At 55.3% G+C, this 19,723-nt stretch overlaps 3 protein-coding genes across 3 annotated transcripts; all 3 read left to right on the top strand.

Annotated features, from left to right (window-relative positions):
• The first annotated feature begins 4,284 nt into the window (after positions 1–4,284).
• On the top strand, positions 4,285–11,198 carry SMARCD1 (SWI/SNF related, matrix associated, actin dependent regulator of chromatin, subfamily d, member 1). The gene is made up of 13 exons (XM_068409799.1): positions 4,285–4,452; positions 4,585–4,772; positions 5,747–5,789; positions 5,887–6,009; positions 6,294–6,416; positions 6,905–7,021; positions 7,338–7,439; positions 7,524–7,685; positions 7,796–7,893; positions 8,330–8,465; positions 8,811–8,933; positions 9,175–9,276; positions 9,497–11,198. Exons 1-13 carry the CDS (start codon positions 4,285–4,287, stop codon positions 9,548–9,550), a joined length of 1,539 nt encoding a protein of 512 aa, XP_068265900.1. The 3' UTR covers positions 9,551–11,198.
• Positions 11,199–12,107: 909 nt separating this feature from the next.
• Positions 12,108–17,480, top strand: GPD1 (glycerol-3-phosphate dehydrogenase 1). Its single transcript, XM_068409808.1, has 8 exons — positions 12,108–12,201; positions 12,401–12,578; positions 13,209–13,349; positions 13,662–13,800; positions 14,761–14,873; positions 15,107–15,340; positions 15,519–15,625; positions 15,911–17,480. The coding sequence occupies exons 1-8, from the start codon at positions 12,161–12,163 to the stop codon at positions 16,005–16,007; spliced, it is 1,050 nt and encodes a 349-aa protein (XP_068265909.1). The 5' UTR covers positions 12,108–12,160; the 3' UTR covers positions 16,008–17,480.
• A 1,766-nt stretch (positions 17,481–19,246) lies between these two features.
• On the top strand, positions 19,247–19,708 carry COX14 (cytochrome c oxidase assembly factor COX14). The gene is made up of 2 exons (XM_068409822.1): positions 19,247–19,326; positions 19,435–19,708. Exon 2 carries the CDS (start codon positions 19,443–19,445, stop codon positions 19,599–19,601), a length of 159 nt encoding a protein of 52 aa, XP_068265923.1. The 5' UTR covers positions 19,247–19,326; positions 19,435–19,442; the 3' UTR covers positions 19,602–19,708.
• Positions 19,709–19,723: the final 15 nt, after the last annotated feature.

The following is a 19,723-nucleotide window of genomic DNA, read 5'->3' as shown; positions in this document are numbered from 1 at the left end:
CCTTTGTATCCAGCGATCGCCCAAAGATGACGGGTCGGCCACATCCATAAATTTTCTTATGGATTTTTCCTAATGTTTCATTGCTTTTCATTTATTTATTTTCTTTCTTTCTCTCTCCCATTAAAGCTTTTAAAGATGGGGCTGGGATTTGACCTTGACACTCACCTGTTGAAGCATACACTTTTTTTTGTTTGTTTCTATTATGTCACCTGCATTTTATATTTCTTATATATAATATATATGACTATATATATATGTGTACATATATATATATATCTATCTATATATGCATCATATCAGTGTAGATACCCATCTAGTAGCATTTAGGCCTTGTTCTTGTGCCATTTTTTTTTCTGTTACTGATCTCTGAATGCCTTCAAGTGTATAAAGTGTTGAATTCTCTCTGGTATCTGTACTATGTACACACATTTTCATAGGAAGCACAATAAGATGACAGATGCATTGTACATCAATACCTGCTACTCTTAACGATGATATAAAGAATGATATAACTCACGAACGCTGAGCCTTTCTCTCTTGCTGAGCGGCTGGAAACGCTCCCCAAGGAGGCAGGTGGGGACGGCATCAGCTCAGGATGGTCTTGAAGGCACCACTGAAATCCTGGAGCCAAGAGCAGAAGGAGGGCGGGAGGATAAAGCTTTGGTCCAGGCTTCCAGTACTGTCTGTAAATGTGCACATGAATACGAGCAACATCAGAGCTGATGTTGAACAGAGTCACATTAAAGCCTCCCTTTGCCAGGCGCTGTGCTCTGGGTACCCGAGCGAGCTCCAGCATCGCTGCCTGGCACCGCGCTGCCATGTGAACGCGTCCCAGGGGACACGGAGGGCTGGAGAATGGGAACTGACTTCTGCTCTCAAGCAGGGGGAGGAGAATTAACATATGCACATGCTAATCTCTGACAACTCTAACACTTCAGAGGTTTGGGACAGACACCTGAGGTTCAGCAGAAATGAGTCACTAGCTGGAATATCACCTGGTTTTAATTTAACCGAGTTAGTAGCAGTTGTAGCACAAACTGTACGTAAACATACTTCTCGTCCTAAAAATTCCCAGCTACAAAGAGCAAAAGTAACATGCCAGATCCAACAGTGGGCATCCAAAAAAAGCCTCCAGGGTCCCACGGAGATTGAATAATAGTGAGTAGGCAGTGGGCAGGGAATACTGAAATGCCAGACCCCCCGGTCACTTGGCTCTGGCCACGTCGCCGTCGCCTCTGGAAATGGCAGACAGGTGTTTTGCATTGAACCAAGAAGGGTCCTACTGCTGTTCTGGTCCTTCTCTGCCAGAGTTGGTGCTGCAAAGGCCACAGGGTGGGCTTTGAATAGGAACACCATAATATAGCTAAGCCCAGAAGGGAGTGAATGAACCCAAATTAATTGCAGCTAGCCACTGTGAGTAGCCAGAGCAGCTCCCTCCGCAGCAGCATTCACAGCAGCCCCTGTTGCAGGGGGCAGGCAGTGACCCCGTCTCCACAAGCTGCAATCTCTTCCACAGCTCCCCATTAACCTGCTGGGCTGTGCTGGGAGCAGGTCACCCCATCCATCCATCCCAGCCTCGCGTTGCATAGGAGCATCCCTGGCCTCAGCAGGGCTGTCTGGGGCTTCTGCTGCTGCTGGGCACGACATCTGTGAGCCACAGCCTGGAGCGGACTCGCAGAGGAGGTGCCTGGACCCCCAACGCAGCCAGACAGGACACCAGTGTGAGCAGCTCTCAGATATGAAGTGGAAAAGCTGCACATCTTTGGGGGGCCGGGGAGCTTCAGCCTGTTTGGGGTTACGGTGGCTCACGGATGGGCACACCATGGGCTCCGCGGGGCTGCCAGGCTGCGAGGTGTGTGGTGCAGGCAGCGCGAGTGCATCCACGGCTGTCGCTGAGTGGTGCGAGCCTCACGCCGTGCTCAAGACAAGGAGCTAATTACCTTTCACGGGAAGCATCTGACGATCCATGCGAGGACAAGGTGTGACACACCTAGGCCTGAGATGCCGGGAAGCACCCGCTTGCACACTGCTGTGTTTACCTTGTGGATGGTGTGGCTGCTGAAACCCTACAGAGCGAGAATTAATCATGCAACGTGCAGATAACCACGGCAGAGATAGCATCACCTCTTCTCCCTGGCAATAATTCCCGGTTACCGCTTGCTCACTGCTAAAGCTGCCAGCAGAAACAGGCGCTGAGATATAATTACACAGTCCTGGATGCTGTTCGGCTGCCTGGAGCCAGAGCAGTCCTGGCTGGGGAGGAAGGTTTCGGAGGCGCTGCCTTGTGCCAGCAGGTGCAGTAAAATGAAGGTGCACGGGGTAGCGTTTCGCAAACCATTTCTACTGGGAGGAGCGAAACAACCAAACCCTCAGGGCAGAGGAAAGGAGAACGGACAAGTGTAAGGAGACACTGAGCCAAGGAAGCTGGGGTTCTTTTGTCCTTGTGTTTCTTACAAAATGCAGCCAGTATCAGGGGACAAAGAGGACTGGTCAGAGAGCATCCCCGGGGACAGAGGGCTGGCGTCGCTCTCAGCTCGGCTCATGCAATGTGGGGTCTCTCAACACCCTGCAGCTCACCTGCTCCCTGTGCCAAGCTGAGCAGCTCTCTAAGTCTCACTTTCCTCTCTCTGCTTCTCAGGTTAGCCCTTGCTTTCTCTCACTCTCACCCTGCCTCACTCTGTGTGTCCCTCCCAGGAGAGCCAGGCAGCTTTCCAGCACACCCAGAAGGCTCCTGCCAGGCTTTAAGTCTCAGTCAAAGTTGCATCTGAACAATACGGAGCAGATAAGTTCCACTGCTTTTCCTCCCCATGAATATTTCATAAGGCTGCTGGGCGCCAAGCCCATTGGAGGTGGCATTAAATTAACTGCACGGACACATGGATGCTGAGACAACAGTTAATGGCTGCGCTCAAAGCTTCATGTTTTTCATCAAGGATAGGAAATGCCCTATCTGGCAGAAAAGGTGCCAACACATCCCCACTTCTTTGCTCAGTCAACAACGCCATGCACTGTATAGGACAGCCTCCAAAATGACCCATGATCATCATTAATTGCTTAATTAATACTTGTGGTGTGACTGCTCACTTGGCTTTTCTTCACAGATCAGTGCTGCCTGGATTTGTGTCCCTTTTTCTCTCTGAGCAACCGCAGGGGTAAGTGCTCTGGGGAACAGGGAATAATACTTGCAGAAAGCGGCCTTTAATTCTATCCCACGCTTTCTGTAGCGACCCAAGTCACTGCCAAGGGAGACAGGAATCCTTTTCCTGGGTGCTCAGCCTGAACAGGCTCCATTCATGTCCATTTATGCCCCCATAAGCTTCCTTCTTAAGATAAGGACGGCAGTTCTGGTGAGAGGTGTCTGCACGTTGGAGTCCTCCATCCCTGGGGCAGGCAAAACCACCTTCCTCCGAGCACAGCCCAGAGCAAGGGAGGCTTCGGGACCAGCATCTCCTGTAACGGGCACACATTTATAACAGTGAGTGCTGCAGTTGTGGCCTGGCAGGCATGGGGCTGACACCCCAACCCTCAACGCCAGGGCAGCTCTGCCTGTAACAACTCTTCTGCAGTAACTCTGAGGGCTGCAGTGGAAAACAGCCAGGCTAAATTAGGACAGAAGAGATCAGAACAAGTGCCATGTCAGCTGAGGTAGGTAGATGAGTCCCTGAGCAGCCTGAAGGGAGCTCGATGGCTGCCAGCCATTCAAGGAGCTGCAAATTCTCTTACTGATGGTTTTGCACAGAGATGAGAGCCCTCAGCACACCCCACCGCTGCCTCTCCCACCCTGCTCCTAACCCCCACAGGACTCCCCACTCCCCCACAGGCTCCCCATCAACATTGCCCCCAGGGCCCTGCACTCCCGAGAGCAACCCTCATGGACCCTGTACCCTTCCCTAAACCCCCAGGACCCTGCACCCTCCCATAGCCCCCAGGACCTCACCCCAAGACCCTTCACCCTCCCATATAGCCCCAGAACCCCCCGAGGACCCTGCACCATCCCATGTAGCCCCAGAACCCCCCCAGAACTGTGCCCAAACACCCTCAAGACCCTGCACCCCCCCATACAGCCCCAGAACCCCCCGAGGACCCTGCACCCCCCCATATACCCCCACGGCCCCAGCACCCCCCCAAGACCCTGCACCCTCCCGTACCCCCCTCGCCCCCTAGCGTGGGCCTCCAGCCGGCAGAGGGCGGTGGTGGTGGGTGGCGCCTCTCTAGCCCGGCACCCGCCCGGGCTCTCTATGACGAACATCCGGTTCCGGCCCGCTCCCCTTTGTGCTGTAGAAGATGGCGGCGCGGGCGGGCTTCCAGTCGGTGACTCCCAGCGGCGGCGGCGGCGGGGCTGCTGCCGGGGCTGGTGCGCTGGGACCGGGCACGCCGGGCGGGCCGGTGCGCATGGGCCCGGCTCCGGGACAGGGCCTGTACCGCTCGCCGCTGCCGGGAGCCGCCTACCCGGTGAGGCGGGGGAGGGGCCGGCGGGGGCGCGCGGACCGGCGCTGCGCGGGGCGGGGCGGGAGGGAGCGGGGGCGGCGGGGCCGGGGCCGGGCCTTCCCGGTGGGCGCTGGACCGGTTTTCTTCTCTTCGCAGCGCCCGGGAATGTTACCGGGTAGCCGGCTGGCGCCACAGGGCCCCTCCATGGGGCCGCCCGGTTACGGCGGGAGCCCGGCGGTGCGGCCCGGGATGGCGCAGGCCAGCCTGGACCAGGCCCGCAAGAGGCCGGCGCCGCAGCAGCTCCAGCAGGTGCAGCCGCAGGCTGTGCCCAACCGCAACCACAAGTAAGGGCCGCCATCCCCGGGCATCCCGGGCAGCAGGGTGTTCCAGGGCATCCCGGGCACCGGGGTATCCCCGGGCAACGGGGCATCCCGGGGCATCGGGGCACCTCAGGGCATCCCCCAGGCGGGGGCACAGACATGTCTCTCTCCCCAAAGGCCCCCCAGGGAGAGGCCGGGTTCGGGGGTGCAGGCGGGCACCCCTGAAATCACAGAGCGAGCAGTGAGTCCTCGGAGAAGCCGGGACTGTGCCAGGCGCGGGGCAGCGGGGAGCGTTGGGCACTGACTTGGTGTCATCGTCTGGCCGCACTGAGCGGCACAAAGCTTTTCTGTTCGGCCGTGTCCAGGGTGCTCTCCCTTCATGCCACGCTTGGGCTTCTCTTTGTTGGGTGGCTGAAAGGGACGTCAGCTTTCTTGTGCAGCTCCTTTGGGAGAGGGGACTTCCAGCAGATAAAACAATAACGGGCAGCTGTTAGACAAGAGCAAGTTTACGTTACGTTTTTGGCAGATTAATGTGGCGCCTCAGTAACACTGGTAATTCATCCCTTGATTTAAAAGGCATCTCCTAGAAAATCAATCTAAAGCTAATTGAGGCTAGAGAATCACTTTGTTTAGGCGTTATGTCAGCGCACCCTTTCCAACTTGATGTAACCCCGCTTTCTGAGCTCTTGTAGGGGATGTGGAAGGTTCAGGTAGTCGGTTGGTCACCCTGCTGCAGGGTTCGTCAGCTCTGCAGTGCTGGAGGCCTGGCAGGGGCTGTGGGGAGTAAAGAGCCTGACTCTGCGCTGAGGGTAACGATAAGCGCCTCAGAAAATGAGAGCCTGGGCCCGAGACTGGCGTCTGGGCGGAGAGCACTGCTCGTGCCGCAGTGCTAAACTAGAGAATGAGCCGCTGGCTGCTCCCTTCGTGAATGCCTGCAGTTCATTTGCAGAAAGTGGTTGCCATTTTAATGCCTGTGTGTGCATCTTCTTCCCTAACAGCGCTAAAAAGAAGAAGATGGCTGACAAAATTCTACCTCAGAGGGTGAGTGGCACGTGCAGTTGCAGCCTGTGTTGATACAAAGTACACTGGAGGAGTGCGAGGGAGCTGACGGTGATTTGCATTCTTGATTTGGCTGTAGATTCGTGAGCTTGTACCCGAGTCTCAGGCCTATATGGACTTGTTGGCCTTTGAAAGGAAATTGGACCAGACGATTATGAGGAAACGCCTGGATATCCAGGAGGCTTTGAAGCGACCCATCAAGGTAGGGGAGGCTGCGTTCATGGTTATCGTAAGCAAGGTTTGGAGGCTCTTGCTTTGGTTAAGACAGCAGGAGGGCACTGAAGCTTGGGTTGTGTCCCTGTAAGCGTCTCAGGAATCTTAATGCTCCAGACATAACCAAGGAGTGGAACCAGAAATACCTCTTTCCTTGCTGTCTGCCCTGGGAGAGGGGGAATATGAGGTAGCTAAAAACATTAAGCAAAACATAAGCAAGATAGTCAGCCCTTTATTTCAGAATTAACACTGAGCTGATGCTTTTTTTCTTAGCAAAAACGAAAGCTACGTATTTTTATCTCCAATACCTTCAATCCAGCCAAGTCGGATGCGGAGGATGGTGAAGGAACAGTTGCCTCCTGGGAGCTTCGGGTGGAAGGACGGCTGCTGGAAGATGTAAGTGTGAAATACCCAACCACAGAGGTGACTTCATGGATCTGGAATTGGCAATAAAACCAGTTTCTTAGTGTCTGAGAGTGTAGCTACGGGCTTGATATCCTCCTTCATCTCTGTTTTCCAAGGAGTCTGATGGTGAAGAGACCGAGAGCCAACTTGGAGACCGATGGGTATCCCCGTGGCAGCACATGAGTTTTACAAAGTTCTTATAGCTATAAGAATTAATGGTGAGAGCAGATCAGTGGCACTTGTGTACCCTGGCTCTGAGCAGCAGGGCCCTTGCATTGTACGTAATTGCTGAGTGATTTAATTCCTGCAAGCTCATCTTTAACTCCAGTCTTTCACTTTCTGACTTGGAACTTGATTTTCAAGCACATGGTGGTGAATTTAGGTGTTCAGAACTTAAAGGAGCGCTGTCGTGCACGGTGGCTGTGCTTGAGTGCTGAGACTTGCTGTCCTAACCCTTTTCCTTCCTGTGTTGCTTGCAGTCTGCTTTGTCCAAATATGATGCCACCAAGCAGAAAAGAAAGTTCTCATCCTTCTTTAAATCTCTGGTCATTGAGCTTGATAAAGACCTGTATGGCCCTGACAATCACCTGGTAGAGGTGAGCTGCTTTTTGCTGTGTTACCTCTAGAAATGGGTTGGTGTTTCAGCAGACAGGGTTTGAATATCATTTGTAATGTGAGAGGTGGGGATACTTAAGGCTTGAACAAGTGGCTGGGAGCCAGGAGCTCTTGAATTCTTATCTTAGCTTTCCTTTGACTTGCTGGGGCTCTGAATAAAGTATTAACTCTTGTTTCAAGCTGTAAGTCAACTTTTTCTAGATGGGTGGGATTTACTGGCAAGCTTGTTGGGTGCCAAGCAGCAGGAGCAAAGAGAACCAAGCATGTGGGTGCTTCTAAATGCCCTCTCCTGTTCAGTGGCACAGGACTGCTACAACTCAGGAGACAGATGGCTTCCAGGTGAAGAGGCCGGGAGATGTAAATGTGCGCTGTACTGTCCTCCTCATGCTGGATTACCAGGTAAGGTGTTGGGAGTGACAGTGCTGGGCACGTACTGTTAGCTGTGTCCGTGGCCATCTCGCCTTCCTGTGCTTTTTGTTTCAGCCTCCCCAGTTCAAGTTGGATCCCCGCTTGGCTCGTCTCTTGGGGATTCACACTCAGACCCGTCCAGTGATCATCCAGGCATTGTGGCAATATATCAAGACCCACAAGCTCCAGGACCCCCACGAGCGGGAGTATGTCATCTGTGACAAATACCTCCAGCAGGTAACCGTGTGGCTGGAACAAGCGACTGTCTCAGCTTTTCTTTGTCAGCAGCCAGTGATCGCTGGCACTGAGCTCCCATTCCTTTCCTTAGCCATGTGTTTCTGTCACAGATATTTGAATCTCAGCGGATGAAGTTCTCTGAAATCCCACAAAGGCTTCACGCATTGCTTATGCCCCCCGAACCGATCATCATTAATCACGTGATCAGGTGAGACTGGTCCACTTGATCTCATATTTCTGGGAAGGAGAGTGGAAGGGATGGATGAGGCTGGCACAGGAAGACTATGTAACGTGTTCTGGTTTTCAGCAGCGGTTCCTGTGTTGCCTGTCATTGTTTCTTTGTACAAGAACAGCCGCCGCTTTCCTTTACCGCATTCCTCTTTCCCACAAGGCACTCCCACGTCCATGCTGTCCTTTGCGTTACACTTTTGTAGATAGAAATCTGCTTGGAACAATCGCTTGGTCCTTGTGCTGCAAAGCCATCATCAGTGGAGCTTTGCTGCTTGGTGTTAGAGCTGAAGCTGACAGTGGCGTGGCTTGTCCCTGCCTGCAGTCCATATGCTGTGTCATCCCAGAGAAGACACAATTTGGTGCTTTCTTGAGCTACTCACTTATTTTGGCTTCTTTCTTGTGGATGCCTCTAGTGTTGACCCAAATGACCAGAAGAAGACAGCTTGCTATGACATTGATGTGGAGGTGGATGATACCTTGAAAACTCAGATGAATTCTTTCCTGCTGTCCACAGCCAGTCAACAGGAAATTGCTGCTCTGGATAACAAGGTAGGAAGAGCTCCTTCAGGTCTGCCTTCCTCATTGCTGGGTAGGAATGTGTCCCTGGAGCAGGCGAGCCCTGAACAGGACAGGAGTTCAGCTTTGCTCTGTTGTGCATCTGGAAGCTGGAGTGGGGTCAGCTGTGCTTACAAACTGGGAGCGTAGTTTTAAAGCAAGTGGTCAGTGGGAAGATAGGATTTTCAATTCCCAGTTTCCTGCTCTAAATATTATCTATGATAGATGTAAGTCAACCAGGGAGTAGCGGAGTTCGCCTTCATGTGTTGGGTCTCTTGATGTTTCTGTCTGACTTTTTCCCCTGTTCAGCAGTTCAGTTGCTGTGCTTCTCTCCTTCAGATTCATGAAACAATAGAGACAATTAACCAGCTGAAGACCCAGCGTGAGTTCATGCTGAGCTTTGCCCGAGATCCTCAGGGCTTCATCAACGACTGGCTACAGTCCCAGTGCCGGGATTTAAAGGTAAAAGCTTTGTCTTGTGTGGAAGGTGGATCCAGTCACACACATCCCTCGTTATAACCAGCTCCCACAGAGAGGGAGGCAATTTCCTGCTCAGAAAGCAAGACTCGAATTGGAGTCAAGCGTAAGAGCCTGACCCTGACTGTACTGAAATGTCTTTGAGGAAAGGAGAGGAGGGTGGGTTTGCTCAGCACAGCCAGAGCTGCTGCGCTCCCTGAACTGTTCTGTCCTTTGTGCTCTCCAGACTATGACTGATGTTGTTGGGAATCCTGAAGAGGAGCGTAGAGCCGAGTTCTACTTCCAGCCATGGGCTCAGGAAGCTGTGTGCAGATACTTCTACTCCAAGGTGAGCATCCCTGAGCCGGGGTCCATCTCTGTACCCAGTGGCTCAGAGTACCTTGATGATGGTGGAAAGTGGCAGCGCTAAGCTTCACTTGCAGACACTGCTGATGCATCTTGATCCCGGTTTGAGTTCACCCTTTTCCCCCTGGGCCCTGTGTTACTCGGGTGCTGTGGTGCTGCAGCATCTGAGTATGTTAATGCTGCGATTCTGGCTTCTATTGCAGGTGCAGCAGAGACGGCAGGAATTGGAGCAGGCCCTGGGGATCCGTAACACATAGGCTGCTCTGCTCCTCCCCAACCAGAAGGCATTACAACTATTTGTGGAGACAGAGAGCTGCAGAGTACGCTGTTAAGGCTCACATAATCCCACTCCGGCAGCGAGGCCCGCGTCATTATTCATCCTGGGATTGTCTCTGTTGGGGCAACTCCAGGACACCTGGGGTCTTCTGGGGTGTGGCAAGCAGACAGGCTCCAACGAGCACACATTTCTACCTGGTTTTCTTCCTGACTGTTGCCTTGTCCGTCCCAAGGCTTCTGAAAGCCTCCCCTTGACTCCGCACTGCCTGTAGTGTCCCCAGTAGCCAGTACGACTGCTGACTTGGAGCCCTCCTCGAGTTCAGAAACCACAGCCCATTCCTCCCCCAACTAGCATCTAGTTGTGGCACACGTGAGACCTGGGTCTGGGAAGCCTGGATCTGCTGGGAGGGTGGAGTTCTGTGGCTAGTCTCTTCCCTGCCTTGTTTTATAGCGAGGTGCCAGGAGACATAGTGGGCAGGATGCCGTGAGCTGACATACCTCCCTGCCCTCAATCCCTCGCTTGGAGGGTGCTGCTGCACTGGGCTGCCTCATAGGTCACTCTCCTCCTTGAGGAAGTTACTGGACTGTGTAGAGAATTGCTTCTTCCCTCGTCCCTATTTCCCTGCCCTGTTCCCTTCATGTTCTTTGACAGACTGTCCTAGCCTGGGATCACAGGGGTTATGAGGCATTTGCCTATTGCAGGGATGTGGAAGCATTGGAGTGTGGTGAGACTTCTCTGCTCTTCAAAAGACCTACACTTGTGGTCCCAGCAAGCCATCTGGCTGCTTGTTTTTGCTGCACAGGGAGAGGGGATGCAGCAACTGCCTGGTGCAATTGTGCACGGGCGCAGTGCTGTAGGCTCATTCCTTTGGGACAGTTCTCCTGTGTCACTTGCTGTGGGGACCAGAGGCTCCTGCGTGTGGATCTGAGGGTGTAACAGGACGGTCCTTGGGAGTGGATGCGAGTTAGCAGGTGTTTCCCTGCTGAAGCTCCTGCGGTTTCTAGTCACGTTTTAGGTTCTGAGGCTGCCATAAGGCCCAGCATGGTTCAGGAATGTACAAGTAGATTTTCTCTACCGTGGGGAGTAGCAGCCCAGATGCCTCTTTATGGAATGAATTACTAGTGAACTAGTGGTCAGGTGTAAGAGAATGGCTTCTCTTAACCTGGATCTCAGTATTTCTGCTCGGGACTGTAACGCAAATGGACTCAAAAGTTGGTCATATTCTCTTGGAGTAGCTGCAAAATCCTTTTACTGACAAACCCCCCTCATCCCCACACCCAGCTTTGGTGTGGTTGGGAAGGTTGCTATGAATTTGGGAGCCTGGGTGGCCCTACTCCTTGTGTCTGTGTTACTACATGTCTGTGAGTAATAGACTCTCGCCTTCCCTTCTCCTTTGCCCTCTTATGAAATGGCTCCTCTGTGGTACTGGGGTGAAGGTCTTGGTGCTGGTGAAGCAGCCCGCTGACTCCTCAGGGTAATCACATGTGAAGGATGCTGAGTACTGCGTAGGCAAACATAGCTGGTGCAGAATAACTGCTTTTCTTAACTGAATATTACGGTTTTTTCCATGGACCAAAATTTTTTTTGTACTGTATCCTTGTAGACGTCACCCAGTTTTAATAAAAGCCTCCTGTGAAGGAAGCTGTCCTCCCTCCTTCTGCGCTGACAGCACACTTTCTTGCAGCAGCTGCCCTGGTGGATGACACTTCACGTACTTGCCTGGGAAGGGAAAGGATTATCGCCACTTTTTTTTTTAAGAAAGGCAGCTGGGTTAAGAGACTGGAGAGAAAATGTTCTTCATAGTTTGGCCTTTTATAGAGAGCCTTTCATGTAAGGATCTCCTGGCTTGCAGAGTCTGCTAAGCTTTTGCAAAGTGCCTTTGTGGTAAACAAAGGAACTTCAGCAAAAGTGGAAATCCAGTGGCCAAGATGCTGATAAAATCTAGACAGCCCCGTCTCCCCACTCTGCTGCCTTGCAGAATTGTGGCAGCCTGTTACAAGCCCCGTGGGAGCCAGGCATAATTCTGAGGAAACAAAGTTTACATACAGGGTTTAAAACTATGCAAAAGGGGCTTTACTCTCTTCACCCTGCCTGCTTTCTAACAGTAGAAATGCGATGCCTTACGGAAAACCTGTAAGCCCTTGTTGCAAGGGAAAGATCCTCTGTGTATAGAAGAACCAGCAGTTTGCCTAAGGGCAGGCAGCTGGTGCTGCTGCTTAGGGCTGAGATCTGGGCAGTCGTGTCCTGGGTCTGCAACCAGCTGGTTCATATTTCCGACTTGGTGGGGGGAATAAAATGCTTTTGTGCAGAAAAAGGGGGAGAGAAGCTTGGCAGTCACAGCTCCCAGTTCTGCTGAGATTTGGGATCTGAGGTTTGCTGCAGGGGAGCAATTTGCACCTGCAGCGCAGCCCCGAGCGAGGAGCGGCTGTGCCCGGGGCAGCGTCCGGCTCTGGCACCCCGGGGCACGGGGTGCCCGGTTCCCCCCGGAGCCGAGGCGGGGCCAGAGGCGGGACGCGGCCGCCCCTGCTCCGGGCAGCCTTGAAATACCAGCGGCAGGCTCAGCGCTGGCAGTGCCCCGGCTCCCCGCACCATGGGTGGCAAGAAAGTCTGCGTCGTGGGCGCTGGCAACTGGTGAGCGCCTGCTGCCCGGGCACCCGGGTCGCCTCTTTGAGCACAGCGCGGTCCCCGTCCTCCCCGGTGCGCCGTGGTGTCCGGTGCAAGCTGTCCCCGTTTCACCAGGACCCCTGTGCGAGTGACCTGTGGCGCACCGGGCTCGCTGGTGCCCGTGGTCTCGGTGCCCGCTGCCTACGGCTCTGCTCTGCCCACGCAGGGGCTCGGCCATCGCCAAGATCGCTGGCAGCAACGCGGCGCGGCTGAGCACCTTCGAGAACCAGGTGAACATGTGGGTGCTGGAGGAGGAGGTGGGCGGCCGGCGGCTCACCGACATCATCAACACGGAGCACGAAAATGTCAAGTACCTGCCAGGGCACAAGCTGCCCCCCAACGTGGTGAGTGTGGCCCAACGATGGCCTCTCTGCCGAGCGCAAGGTCCGGTGCCGAGAGCCGGGCTCTGGTGAGGTAATAATTAGCTGTGCTGGGAGCTGCTGGGGCCCTGGTGTCCTGGGCACTGGGCTGTGAAGGCAGGGGATGCACCGAGCTGTTTGGGACTCAGTTACACCCTCCCAGTGACCTTGATCTGTGCTTGGACGAGCTGCAGCCCTGGCTGCTCTCGCTGCCCACCTTGGCCCCCCCGCTCTGGCATCCCACAGCCTGGGCTCGAGGCCATGTGGCTGCCGCCAAGCTGGCATCGGTGGCACGCAGAGGGCCCGTGGGACCTGCTGCCCGACGGCTGCACGCTCAGCCCCTCGGCAGGAGCTGGCCTGCTGAGGTTCCCAGAATGGCCCCAGCTCTTTGCACCACCTTTGTGGGACCAGCTCGGGCTGCTTTCGCCCTGCTCTGCTCCAGCCCCTCTGCCCTGCCAGCCCTGGAAGGGCACCTCAGGGCAGCGACTTTGTGCCCTTCCTGCCCTTACAGAGAAGCCCCCAGCAGTTGCTCTCAAGCCCCTTCTCCTGGCTTCTGGGCACACTCACTGCACAACTACAGGCACAAGTCCCTGATGATGGTCACACTCTCTTCAGGTAGCAGAGCCAGACCTGCTGAAAGCCTGTGCTGGGGCTGACATCCTCCTGTTCGTGGTGCCCCACCAGTTTATCGGCAAAGTCTGTGACCAGCTCAAGGGCCACCTGAAGAAAGATGCTGTTGGAGTGTCGCTCATCAAGGTGTGAGCAGGAGGAGCGCTGCCCGGGTAGCTCGCTGGGGCACTGGGCTAAGGGGGCTTAGCTGGAAGCCCCCGGGCTCGGAGAGGCTGCAAAGGGAATCCCGGGATTTTGGAGCAGAAACCAGGCTCCAGGGTTATGGGGGTATTTGGAGGCGTGTGGGTGGAGGAGAAGGGTGAGGGCATGTGGGGGATCTCAAGCGCTGTTGGGATGAGAGTCAGAGCGTTGCAGCACAGGGAACAACGGGATTGGGGCAGGTGGGGGCAGGTCTCCGGTGGGGGCAGCTGCTCATCTCTGCCCCTGGTTGTCTCCCAGGGGGTGGATGAAGGACCAGACGGGCTGAGGCTGATCTCAGACATTATGAGTGAGAAACTGGGAATAGAGATGACTGTCCTCATGGGGGCCAATATTGCTAATGAAGTGGCAGAAGAGAAGTTCTGTGAAACGACCATCGGTAAGGAGCCAACATCCCTCCTCATTAGCAGCCTTCGTTCCTGATGAGCAGGAGGAGGCAAAGGGGGGAGCATGGTACAGCTTAAACTACCTCTGCCTCGGGTGAGCCGGCCTTTTTTTCCCTGTGGAGGCAGAGAGACGCTATAGGAGCTGCATGAACTCATTCACAGGGTTTACATTGTGATTGCTCGCTTCATTAAAAACAGAGTTGTGTGTCCAGAAGTCCTGCCAGCGTGCACTCTGAGCATCAGGCAGTCTGCCTGGCACAGATTAAAGGGGTGGACACCAAGAAGCCCTTTAGAAATAGAGTTTCTACCTTCATTTCCTTGGGCTTCAAGGGACGCTCACCTGGATCTCGTGTTACTGCCAGCCAGGGCTGCTTCAAAGTTCATCTGGTGACTGTTCCTGACATCCTCCACGCTGTTTGTGAATCATGCACAGCAGCCAAAACCAACAGAACGGTTTGCTGGGTTAGAAGTTATGGGATTCAAAGTGTCTGTGATTTAAACAAAAGCAAACATGCTGTGCAGGAGGCTGCAGAGACTGGAGAGGTAGAAGCAGAGCATGCTGTTACTGTGAGCACGCAGAAACACTCCTGCACAGGACGCTGCAGGAACAGGGAGAGCAGCAGTCTCCAAACCCAAATTTGCAGCCTTTAAGATGCCTTTACTCTACTGGGCATGTCATTTCTGTCTTGCTTGACACAGCAGTATGGACTGACCCCATCTTCTGGGAATTCCAAGCTTGAACCTCGCTTATCTGCCAGGCAATGTGTGCTTGGCGCTTTGTGGACCTGCAGATGTTTAGCAACGTCCATCAGTTGGGCAATAGGTTCCTCTTGCTGCACTAGCCGCAAGGGCTATGCTGCAGGAATGCACCACTGGGCAGGAGAGCAGCACAGTCCTATCTTTAGGATGGGTCTCCCCCCATCATCTTCCTCCTTCTCCCTTTGTCTCATCAGGCTGCAAGAACATGCAGCATGGGCAGACGCTGAAGGAGCTGATGCAGACACCGAACTTCAGGGTGACGGTGGTGCAGGAAGCCGACACCGTGGAGATCTGCGGGGCTCTCAAGGTGGGTGAGCCGCTCACCGGGGTCTGCAGGGCTCGGTTAGCAGAGCCTGTGGTTCTCTAGGGCTCTGCAGGGAGCTCTGGGGAGGAGGCTGCCAGTTGAATGAACCCTGCTGGATATTGCACTGTGGCTCGCTGAGACCATTGGGTCACAGGCCAGACTTTGGAGGGAACTGTGGATGTGTCCTGTTCAGCTGCTTGGAGGGACGATGATCACTGGCTGCCGTTATTTTCCAGAACGTTGTGGCTGTAGGAGCTGGTTTCTGTGATGGGCTCGGCTATGGAGACAACACAAAGGCTGCCGTGATCCGTCTGGGACTGATGGAGATGATTGCCTTCGCCAAACTCTTCTGTAAGGGGCCCGTCACCTCCTCCACCTTCCTGGAGAGCTGCGGGATTGCTGACCTCATCACTACCTGCTACGGTGGCCGCAACCGCAAGGTGGCTGAGGCTTTTGCCAAGACTGGGAAGGTAGGCAGACGGGAGCAGGCAACACTGATATCTGCATCAACCTGCTGAGCAGGCAGGGAGGCGAAGCCCATTAGCACCGTGGTATCCTGCCTTCACTCACCCAGTGCTGCAGCCTGGCTCCAGTGGGGCAGCAGATGGGGTTGCAGGGTCCAGCTCCCTCACTGTTGGGTTCTTTCAGTCTATTGAGCAGCTGGAGAAGGAGATGTTGAATGGGCAGAAGCTGCAGGGTCCCCAGACGTCTGCTGAGCTGCATCGCATCCTTAAAATCAAGAACGTAGTGGAGAAGTGAGTGCTGTCATCTCCCTTGTCTGCTCTTTTGGGGTGAGGCTGGGATCTTTCCTGCAGCTGTGGGAGGGGAAACCCACCCGTAGTGTCTTTGCTGTCCAGGTCAATCTCTGCACTGCCCGCATCAAACCAGCTGGGCAGGAATGGCCTGTTGGATGAGGCACCATGCCACTGTCCCACCTGCTCCTGCCCAGTGCTCCTGCATGTGGCAACAGAAGTTGAGGCGCTCTGACTCTGCCAGCTGTGGTGACAGGGCAAGGGGTGACTTTGTTCATCTGCCCACAGGTTCCCCCTCTTCACAGCTGTGTATCGGATCTGCTACGAGGGCAAACCTGTTCGTGATATCATCACGTGTCTCCAGAACCACCCTGAGCACATGTAGGTGGGCTCTGCCTGCAAAACCACTGATCCTGCTGAGATGAGTGGAGAGCTCCTGCCCGCACCGACCTGCTCTGCTGCTACAGCTTTGTAAGGAGTTCGGATTTCCTGGGAGCCTTTGCAGAGCGCTGGAAGGGCAGAGGTTCCCTTTCTCAGCCCTGGACACTGCCAGCCTGAGCCTGGCATCTGCACAGAGGTACCTGCTGATCTCCCTCTCTCTTTGAAGGGCTCATTTAGCTTCTGCTGCTGTCTAGGGTTTGCCCCGAGCGAGGCTGAGCGTCTTCCTCCTTTCATGTTCTCTTGCTGTGATGGATTCAGTTCTCAGAGGGACTCTGCCAGGTCGTCGTGATTGATACGGGCTGCGCAGGAGGCGCTGCCTGGGAGGACAAGCTTTGCTATTAGCCCCATGGGGCCACTTTGCATGATACCAGCCCTTTCCTGCTTGCTGCTGTTGCTTTTGGCTTAACTGTCTCGTGGAGAGGGCACAGTTCCCTGCCAGGCTCCACCAGGGTGAGTGAAGCTCCTAAGGACTTTCAAAGGGGCTGAGAATCACTCTTCTTTCTAAGAAGCACCAGCACAGAAGACAGCATTCTTTGCCACCCTGCCATGTGCTGCTTCCTCAGCCACCACCAGCTGCTCCTGCAGAACGGCCAACGCTTTGTGTGTGAGGGCAGCCCCCGAGTGAGACTTTAGAGCTTGTTTATTTAGAATTTTTTGCTCTCGCAATCAAACCTGGCCCCTGCACCCAGGGAACTCCCCTGTTGTCACAGATGTACCTGTGCTAATTCCATGCCCGCTGACTGCCCCCAAATAAGCCTTTCTCCCTCAAATCGGTTTGTCCTCTGGCTGGCTTTGCAATGCAGGGACCAACTGCCCCAAAGTCTTTCTGAGCAGCTGGCAGTCTGTGGAACCCTTGGCAGTGTACCTGGCAAAGCAGTTGAGTCATGTTGCTTTTAGATGAATGATCCACAGCAGCTTTTTGCCTTCTCTCTGGCTTGCTCCACTCTGTGCCTTAGCCTGGTCTTTGCCTCTACGCGTGGCTTTGTAGGAACTGAGAAAGCAGGTTCCACACTTTCCCTGCTGCCCCTCCTGCAAGGGTGCTGGAAACTGCCTGCTAGCACAAGGGGCAGCGATGGACACGTGAGCCACAAGAGGTGCAAGGAGACCTCCAACATCACGGGAGAGGACAGAGGTCTCATGCCTCATGCTGTGCCTTTGAAACTTGCCCCTTGTCCGGCCGGGTGCCACGTGCCTCTCTGGTCCTCTGAAGCTGGCTCACTCTGCTCGTGTTTGCTCAGGCCAGCGTGTCCAGCAGTTCACTGAACCCCGTCTGGGCTGGCAGGCCGGAGCTGCTGCAGGTCTCGCTGTCCACCCCCGTTCCGGGTCCTAGTGCCACTGGGTCTCTGACTAGCAGTGTACTTTACGAACGTTTAAAATAATAATAAACTTGGAGAGGAGAGGGGGAGACGCGCTCTTTGCTCTGTGGCTCTGGTGCATCATTGTCTTTGGGTTGGTGCCTGCTGGACTCGCCAAGAGTGCAGAACAGGGCACTGTCCGTTCCCTCCTGGCTCTGCACCTTTGTGTGCTGTCCCAGAAACAGCAAGAATGCTGCAGGTCACTGTTCAGTCACAACGTAACAGTGTCCCACTTGCTTTTTCTCAGCAGCGGTTCCAGTGTTAAAAGTTTGGCCGTAGGACTGAAGAGGGTTGCGATTGCAATGCTGAACTGGGTACAGAATCCTAACTCTTCCACCTGGGGCCTGCAGGAGCTGGGCCAGGACCCCACTGTGCCCCATGTACCCCAGGCCTCCTCTCCTCTGATGTCTTGGCTTCTTGGGACATGCTGTATTGTTTTATTCATCTTTTCCCAACTGCTTTCCCTGGACTTGCCTGGTCCTCGTCTTTCTTTGAAATGCATCTCGTACTGAGTGACCTTTCCAGGACTGTTAGCCCTCTGCTCAGCCTCTTGCTAGGGGAATTTAATCTGCTGGCACTGCAGTTGTTTCTGTGCCTTTTATTAGACACGCTTTCTCACTAGGCACCCTACGACCTTTAAATTCAACTGAGCTATCGTACGGAAAGTAGCCAGCATCGGCTTCCTCTGATGAGGAACTTTATTGAGGTTGGAGGGAGGATAAAGGAAGTCCAGCGTGTTCCTGCAGGGCTGGCACAACTTCTAGTTCCCTTTGTCTTGAAGTGCTTCAGGAATCCCAGCTGAAGTGTTTGGGCATGAGGCTCATACAGGAGAGAGGGTCTCTGAGCTCTCCTCCCTCGACACCTTGCAAGTCTCTCACCTTGGCTTGCTAAACTCTTGCCAGCACCTGCCTGGAGCGGCAGCAGGATCCAGAATTGTGTTTTGGACTTGCATTTAGCTCTTAGCTCCTCTGCCATGGAAGTCCTTTGTGCATCCCTCCCCGTGTGGGTTTCTCTGACGCTGTGTGCTGCTGGCAGAGCCCAGGTCCCTGCAGGCCCTCACAGCATTTGCTGAAGGTCCCAAGTCTCACCTGGGGGTGGCCAGGGCACAAGTCTCTTGCATTTAGAAACCCCATGCCTTGCACTAGTGCTGGAGTTCATGAGCTATAAAAAGTCTTCCCTTTGCCATTTGGAGTTATGTTCTGCAGCCTCAGCACATCCAGGCACTGCAGGACTCCGCAGCCTCGGGAGCTGCTGCTGTGCAGCGGCCTGGGGAGAGGACAAGGGAGAGGCAGGCGGTCTGACTCCTGCAGCCTCAGTGCTTGACAGAGCCCTCAGAGAAGAGCAGAGCTGTATTCAAATGCCAGCCAGGAGCTCTGGGAGGACAGCACCGCTTTTGGGTGGTGCTTTTGGAGGAGCAAGGCCTCCTAAAGTCCTCTTGGAGGAGGCTCTCCGGCTGTGAGCATAGGCTGCGCCCTCAGGGAGGGTGGCGAGGCCTCTGAGTGCTGGAGCGGGACTTGTGCGGCCTTTGCTCCAGCCCGTGTGGGGCTGAGGACAGTCTCCTCAGGGCTGATGGCGCCTCAGCGTCACGCAGGGCAGCCTGGGGTGTGCCTGGTGGTGAAAGGCAGGTGCCAGGGGCTGGGGTGAGGAGAGCGGGGCCCGGGGGTGCGTGCAGAGGGGGCGGCCATGGCGCGGCGGGCGCCTGAGGCGACGCCTGAGGGTGAAAGAGCGGCGACGCCACCGCCCGCCGCGAGGGGGCGCCGCAGCGCCCGCCCGAGCTTCCCGCCTCCGCGGACTGCAGCTCCCAGCAGGCAGCGCGGCGGACGCACGTGACGGGCGGGGGCGGGGCGCTGGCCGGAAGCGGACCGCAGCGGAGCCGCGCGCCGGTGGCAGCGGAGCCCGAGGGCGCAGGTACGGGGAGGGGGGGGGGCGGGATCCCGGCGGGGTGCAGCGGGGGACGGAGCGCTCCCGGCCCCGCTCAGCGCTCGCCGCCCCGCTCACCGCCGCCTTCCCTTGCAGGCGCAGCCATGGTGTCCGGCAAGCGGCTGGCTGACTTGGGCTACAAGGCCTTCTCCGGTTCCATGATGCTGCTGACGCTCTACGGCGGGTACCTGTGCGGCGTCCGCACCTACCGCATCCTCCAGCGCCGCCGGGAGCGGCAAGCCGTTGCCGGTCCCGACAGCTGAGCGCAGCCAGGACCGCGTTTCCCGGTTTGGGGAGGGCAGGGCAAAGGCCCCGCGGCCTCCCCAGGCCGGGGGAAGGAGATGGAGTATAATAAAACCCTGTGACAAGGCCCGGCTGTGGTGCT

Source organism: Nyctibius grandis, chromosome 11 (assembly GCF_013368605.1).
Source record: "Nyctibius grandis isolate bNycGra1 chromosome 11, bNycGra1.pri, whole genome shotgun sequence".
Taxonomy (NCBI): Eukaryota; Metazoa; Chordata; class Aves; order Nyctibiiformes; family Nyctibiidae; genus Nyctibius; species Nyctibius grandis.
Note: the sequence above shows the minus strand (reverse complement) of the source record. Positions and strands in the feature narration are given on the sequence as shown.

Bases quoted from the DNA above. Each gene is read 5' to 3' on its own strand.
- COX14 (XM_068409822.1), top strand. From the start codon at position 19,443: ATGGTGTCCGGCAAGCGGCTGGCTGACTTGGGCTACAAGGCCTTCTCC.
- GPD1 (XM_068409808.1), top strand. From the start codon at position 12,161: ATGGGTGGCAAGAAAGTCTGCGTCGTGGGCGCTGGCAACTG. The intron at 13,350-13,661 runs GTGTGAGCAGGA...GTTGTCTCCCAG, and splicing joins TTGGAGTGTCGCTCATCAAG to GGGGTGGATGAAGGACCAGA. The intron at 15,626-15,910 runs GTGAGTGCTGTC...ATCTGCCCACAG, and splicing joins ATCAAGAACGTAGTGGAGAA to GTTCCCCCTCTTCACAGCTG.
- SMARCD1 (XM_068409799.1), top strand. From the start codon at position 4,285: ATGGCGGCGCGGGCGGGCTTCCAGTCGGTGACTCCCAGCGGCGGCGGC. The intron at 4,453-4,584 runs GTGAGGCGGGGG...TTCTCTTCGCAG, and splicing joins TGCCGGGAGCCGCCTACCCG to CGCCCGGGAATGTTACCGGG. The intron at 9,277-9,496 runs GTGAGCATCCCT...CTTCTATTGCAG, and splicing joins GCAGATACTTCTACTCCAAG to GTGCAGCAGAGACGGCAGGA.